The sequence below is a fragment of the Nicotiana tomentosiformis genome, chromosome 9 (assembly GCF_000390325.3).
Source record: "Nicotiana tomentosiformis chromosome 9, ASM39032v3, whole genome shotgun sequence".
Classification (NCBI taxonomy): domain Eukaryota; kingdom Viridiplantae; phylum Streptophyta; class Magnoliopsida; order Solanales; family Solanaceae; genus Nicotiana; species Nicotiana tomentosiformis.
In genome coordinates, this window is record NC_090820.1 from 103432355 (window position 1) to 103439233 (window position 6879).

At 39.0% G+C, this 6879-nt stretch overlaps 1 protein-coding gene across 1 annotated transcript; it reads left to right on the forward strand.

Moving 5' to 3' along the window:
• The first annotated feature begins 245 nt into the window (after positions 1 to 245).
• Positions 246 to 1817, forward strand: LOC104088136 (uncharacterized). The gene has a single exon (XM_070185458.1). The coding sequence runs from the start codon at positions 246 to 248 to the stop codon at positions 1815 to 1817; it is 1572 nt and encodes a 523-aa protein (XP_070041559.1).
• The last annotated feature ends 5062 nt before the right edge of the window (positions 1818 to 6879 follow it).

The window sequence follows — 6879 nt, forward strand, 5'->3', positions numbered from 1 at the left end:
TATTTTCCCCTAATCAGCACGAAATTTCGGAAGGAAGCGATAATCACTCCAACCTTCCCCCTCACCTCCCTATGGACAAAAGAAGAAAAAGGAAAGTAGAGTTTCAAAATAATTAAAAAAATATGATTCAAACACTTAAAGATTGCACACTTAAAAGTGAGAAGTGGTCTCTATATAAAGAAACAATCATAGCAAGTTCACAACACTAAGACATTATACAAATTTATTTCTTTTTTCTTTCTCTCATGGCTGCCATTAACAATCATTTCTCCTTCATCTTCCTCCTTCTTACCCTTATTTTTTCATTGCAAATCCATGCAAGAGAAAGTCAATTCTTAAACAAAATCTCCAGCAACTACAATGCTGAAAAAAAGACACAAGTAGTTATTCCCAACAAAGAACAAGAACCAAACTTCTTGCCTGAAAATGAAAATAATGGCTATGGCATATATGGTCATGAGTCTGGTCAACTTTCTCTTTCCACCACCACTACTAATGATGTAGAAAAACCCTACAAAGAAATCAACCCCACCACCACCTTAACTAATAATATTCACAATAGCAAATACCTTCCCAAGAATTACAACCATGTGGCCTATGTTACTGTCCTAAAGAACGATGACGACAACAACAATAACGATGAAGAGTACAAGAATACTGGTAGTATTAATAACAAGTACTACACTGGTGGCAGTACTAACAATAAAAACTACAACGGGGAATACTATATTGGTGGTAGAACTAACAACAATAACAACAATAACAACGAGGAGTACTATGATAGTGATAGTACTAGCAACAACAACAACGACAATGATGAGGAGTACAAGAATAGTGGCAATACTAACAACAAAAAACAATACTATAATAGTGGCAATACTAACAACAACAACAACGAGGGGTACTTCAATGGTGGCAGTACTAACAACAACAACAACAACCACAACAACCACAACAACGAGGGATACTTTATTGGTGGCAATACTAAAACTAACAATAACAACTACTACAACAACAACGAAAAGTATCATAATGAGGGTAGCACTTACTACAAGAACAACAACAACAAGGAGTACTACAATGGTGGCAGTACTAACAACAACAATGAGGGGTACTTCAATGGTGGCAATACTTACAACAACAATAACAACAATGAGGAGTACTTCAATGGTGACAATACTAACAAGAACAAGAACAAGGGGTACTTCAATGGTGGCAGTACTAAAAACAACTACAACAACTACTACAATGAAAACGAGGAGTATCACAATGGGGGTAGCACTTATTACAAGAACAATAACAAGGAGTACTACAATGGTGGCAGTACTAACAACAACAACGAGGGGTACTTCAATGGTGGCAGTACTAAAAATAACTATAAAAACTACTACCACAACGACAACGAGGAGTATCACAATGGGGATAATACTTACTACAACTACAACAACAACAAAGAGGGGTACTTCAATGGTGGCAGTATTAAAAATAACAACAACAACTACTACAACGAAAATGAAGAGTATCATAATAAGGGTAGCACTTACTACAACAACAACAATGAGTACAACAATGGTGGTAGTACTAACAACTACAATAACAACAAGGAGTACTACAATGGTGGTAGTACTAATAACAACAATAATAACAAGGAATACTTCAATGGTGGCAGTAGTAACAATAACAATAATAATGAGGAGTATCTTAATGGGGGTAGCACTTACTACTACAACAATAATAACAACAACGAGGAGTACTACAATAATGGTGGCAGTACTAACAACAACAACAAGGAGTACTACAATGGTGGCGGTACTTAAATCATTAAATACAAACTTAATAAAAGTCATGTTATAAATATTATTTAAATAATGTGTCGGAACTATTAAAGAAAATTAAACAAAAATTTTCGAGTTCTTCAAAATGATGAATTATTATCGATCCTATTTATCCAAATCCTAAAAAGTGAGTGTTATTACGTTGATGTAGTGGTTGAATGCAAAGTAATTGAATATATTTTGGAATGAATTTTCTTACCGAGTTTTCATATTCTGATATGAAATTTCCCCCATTTGGTTTTTGGAATTTATAGATAAAGTACATTCTGAGCTAATGATGTGATGACTCAAAATATCATCTTTAATTTAAACAATTATTTCTGTGTTCTATGACCTCGAATAGTACTAATCATTATTTTTCGAATTGCGTGCACAGTCCGTAAAATTTTCCGAAAAGTTTTTATATGAAAAATTGATTAAAATATGAAAATAGAGCTTTAAAACTCAATTGAGTTGACTTCGGTCAATATTTTGAGCAAACGGACCCGGATAAGTATTTTGACATTTTCGGTAGGTCCGTATCGTGATTTAGGACTTGAGCATATACCCAAAATCGAATTCGGAGGTCCCCACCTCGAGTTATCGCTTGTTGTTGAAATTTTGAAGTTTAAAGGTTTAATGACTTAAGAGATTTGACTAATGTGTGACGTTGTTGATACTGGATCCGTATTCTGGTTTCAGAACTCGAAATAGGTCCATTACTATATTTATGACTTGACTGTCAAATTTGGTGAAAAACGGAGCTAGTTTGACGTGATTCGGACGTCCTGTTGTCAAGATTGAAATTTTAAAGTTTTCTCGAAGATTTCATTTGGTTTGGTGTCCGATTTGTAGTTCAAGTAGCTATTTTGGTATTTTGATCGCTCGAGCAAATTCGTATGATATTTTTGGACTTGTGTGCATGTTTGGTTTGGAGCCCCGAGGGATCGGGTGAATTTCGAATAGGCTACGGGTTGTTTGGAACTTAGAAAATCTGGTTTTTCATTAGCTTCAGCTGTCATCTGGTTTCCTTCTTCGCGTTCGCGAAGGCACTCTCGCAAACACGAAGAATGAACTGGGCTGGGTGAGATTTTATCCTACGTGAACACGAAGGGCTGTACGCGAACGCGAAGTAGAGGGGGGGCTGCCCTTCGCGAACGCGGACAGTGTATCGCGAACGCGTAGCTTTATGGACCTGGGGAGGGAAACTGATTAATACTCTTCGCGAACGCGACACAAGGCTCGCGAACGAGTAGGCTAGTAGGTGTAAGCCTTCGCGAACGCGAAGGCCACTTGGGCTGCTGCACATTGCGAACACGACAGGCCCTTCGCGGACGCGAAGAAGGCCTGATGCCACTGATTAAAACAGACCAAAAACGGGATTTTCCCCATTTTTCACAAACCCTCCATTAGAGCTCGGCCTAGGGGCGATTACAAAGGAATATTTCACGATTTCGAACTGGGTAAGTGTTCTTTATCATATAGTGATTATATTTCATAAATCCATGTCTATATTCATCATTTATTTCAGATTTAGATGGAAGAAAATTGGAATTTTTGTAAAACTTTCCAAAAACGAAATATATGATTTGAAGGTTAATCCGATGTCGGAATTTGATAATTTTTGTATGGTTGAACTCGTATCAGAATGGGTGTTCGAATTTCGTGAGTATTTTCTAGATCCGAGATGTGGGTCCCACTATCAATTTTTAAGATGAATTTTGGATTTTAATATGGAAAATTAGTCAATTCATATGGAATTAATTTCTACGATTCGTGTTGAGTATATTGAATTATTTGTGACAAGATTTGAAGCTTTCGGACACGAATTCGCGAGGCAAAGGTTTATTGTAATCTTGAAATTGGTTGCGAAGTGAGGTAAGTGTCGTGGTTAACCTTGACTTGAGGGAATATAACCCTTCAATTATTTGTTATGTGAAATTCATATGAACGACGTATAGGCAAAGTGACGAGTATCTATACGTCATCAAATTAATTATTTGCCTAATTATTTAAAAATTATAAATTATTTTAAATCATGAATTAATTATTATATTAATTATTTCTCTCATATTCCTTGCTCAATATTATGCCTTGAATCCATGCTATAATTGTTACATGCTTATTTGATTTATGTGACTTAATTGCTACATGACATTTAACATACTAATTATTAAATTGCTTATTTCCTCCTTAATTTTCACAATTAATTGCTACTTTCCATCACTTATTTCTAAATAAATCATAATTATTATATGCTTGTTGTCTTATAATTTCATATTAATTGATGCATTTATTGGAGTAATTTCTTTATAAGAGTTGGTAAATTATATTATTTGAGGAGCGGGTTGCACGCCGCAACAGAATTGATTGGAATGAAGATATTGGAAGAGCGAGTTGCACGCCGCAACATAATTGATTTAAAATATATATTGAGGATCGAGTTGCACGACGCAACGGGATTAAATGAAATGAATACATTATGAGATCGGGTTGCACGCCGCAACAAAATTGAATATGAATATATTGTGGGATCGGGTTGCACGTCATAACAGAAACCGATTGAAATAATAATTGGTTATGACTGCCTAGTTGGCTTCAACTGTTGAATTCAGTTACCTATTTTATTTCTATTATTGTTATTATTATTACTGCGTACAGGTTAATATAAGTGACCTGCCTTAGCCTCGTCACTACTTCGTCGATGTTAGGCTCGGCACTAACTGGGTAGATGGGGTCGGTTGTACTCATACTCCACTCTGTACTTCTTGTGCAGATACTGGAGTTGATCCTAGCGACGTACAATAGATTTGCTCGGATTTAGCTATTCACAGGAGACTTGAGGTATAACTGCATGGCGTTCGTAATTCTGAAGTACCCTTCCACTTTATTGTAGTTGTGTATTTCTTTTAGACAGCTTCATTTTCATTCAGACCTTATTTTGTATTATTCTAGTAGCTCGTGCACTTGTGACACCAGTTCTGGAATGGTATTTAGACATCGCTATTATGATGGATTATTCACTATATTTTAGACTTTACTTCCGCATTTGTTTCTTTATTATTAATTAATTTAAAATTGTTTAAAAATAGCTAATATTATTCTAACGTTGGCTTCCCTAGCAAGTGAAACGTTAGGCGCCATCACGGCCCCGAAGGTAGGAATTTTGGGTCATGACAAGTTGGTATCAGCACACTAGGTTACATAGGTCTAGGTTACATAGGTCTCACGAGTCACGAGCAAGATTAGTAGAGTCTGAAGGATCGGTACAGATATGTTTGTACTTATCTTCCAGAGGCTATGGAGTTTAGGAACAATTTCCCTTCTATTTTATTCCGTCGTGCGATTTTATTCTATCATTTACGATTGAACTCTTCTATTCTTGTTCTCTCGCAGATGGCGAGAACATGCACTGCGTCTACAGTCGGACAGGATACAGATCCCCCGGTGGTAACTATGACCAGGGGTAGAGGTCGAGGCCGAGTTCGCGCTAGAGGCCGAGACAGAAACATAGGTAGAGCTCAGTCTAGAGCTCGAGCGGCAGCACGTATTGTAGAACCTCAGGTTGATTTGGGAGCGGAGGTTCCAGCTCAGGCTGTACCTATTGGACCAGTTCAGGTCCCAGAAGGATTCATAGCTACTCTAGTGCTTCACGACGGTGTGGCCCAAAATGGTACATTTCTAGTGGCACCAGCCGTCTCACAGGCTGGGGGAGGAGCACAAACTCCCACTACTCCCACTCCGGGGTAGACAACTCCCCAGTATCAGGCTCCAGTATCCCATCCGGTTGGGGAAGTTCAACCAGTTGTTGCAGCACAGGCTGGTGATAGGCCTTCTTTGCCTTCTGAGGCTTTGTTGAGGTTGGACAAATTAACCAAGCTATTTCTAATCCATTTCAGTGGTACACCTTCTGAAGACCCACACGATTTTCTTGACCGCTGCTAGAAGTATTGCAGAACATGGGGATAGTCGAAAGCAATGGGGTTGATTTTGCTGTGTTTCAGATAACTGGTTCTGCCAAGAGGTGGTGGAAAGATTATGTATTTACTAGAGCAGTTGGTTCACCTACACTTACTTGGGAGCAATTCTCATGGCTATTTCTAGAGAAGTTCCTCCCTATCACATTGAGAGAGGATTATCGCAAGCCGTTTGAGTGTCTCTAGCAGGGAAGTGTGTTAGTCACTCAGTATGAGACCCGTTTTGTAGATCTAGCCCGTCATGCTCTTCTTCTGCTTCCTACCGAGAGAGAGTAGGTAAAGAGGTTCATTGATGGACTCGTTCAACCTATCAAGCTACAGATGGCCAAGGAGACTAGGAGTGAAATTTCTTTTCAGACGGCTGCTAATGTTGCTAGGCGGATCGAGATGGTTCTTTCACATGAGAGAGGGCCAGTGTCAGATAAAAGGCCCCGTCATTCTGGTAATTTCAGAGGTGCCTTATCTAGAAGCAGGGGTACTTATGGTAGGGGTCATCCTCCCAGGCCATTTTATTCAGCACTTTAGGCATCTCACAGTGCTTCAGATAGTCATGGTCCTATTATGCCTTACTTTGAGCAGCCGACATTTAGTGCACATCTAGCTCCTATCAGTTCACCACCACTCCAGAGTCACTATGGCGGCTATCCGACCCGTTCGAGTCAGCTTCAGCTTCAACAGCCACGACAGTAGGATATGTGTTATGAGTGTGGGAACATTTGTCACATCAGGAGGTATTGCCCTAGGTTATCGAGCAACAGATCTCATCAGGATTCTCGTGCCATCATACCGGCACCGATTTCTCCAAAGCCCGCCCGGCCAACTAGGGGCAAGGGCCAGACAACTAGAGGTGGAGGTCAGTTTGTTAGAGGTGGAGGACAACCAGTTAGAGGCTGTCCCAGAGATGTAGCTCTGAGTGGTGGGGCTCAACCCCAATTTTATGCTTTTCCAACTAGCCCGAGTCATCCGATGCTGTGATCTCAGGTATTATTCCAGTTTGCTATAGAGATGTTTCAGTTTTATTTGATCTAGGATCGACTTATTCCTATGTGTCCTCCTACTTTGCTTCATGTTTGGTTGTGCCTCATGAT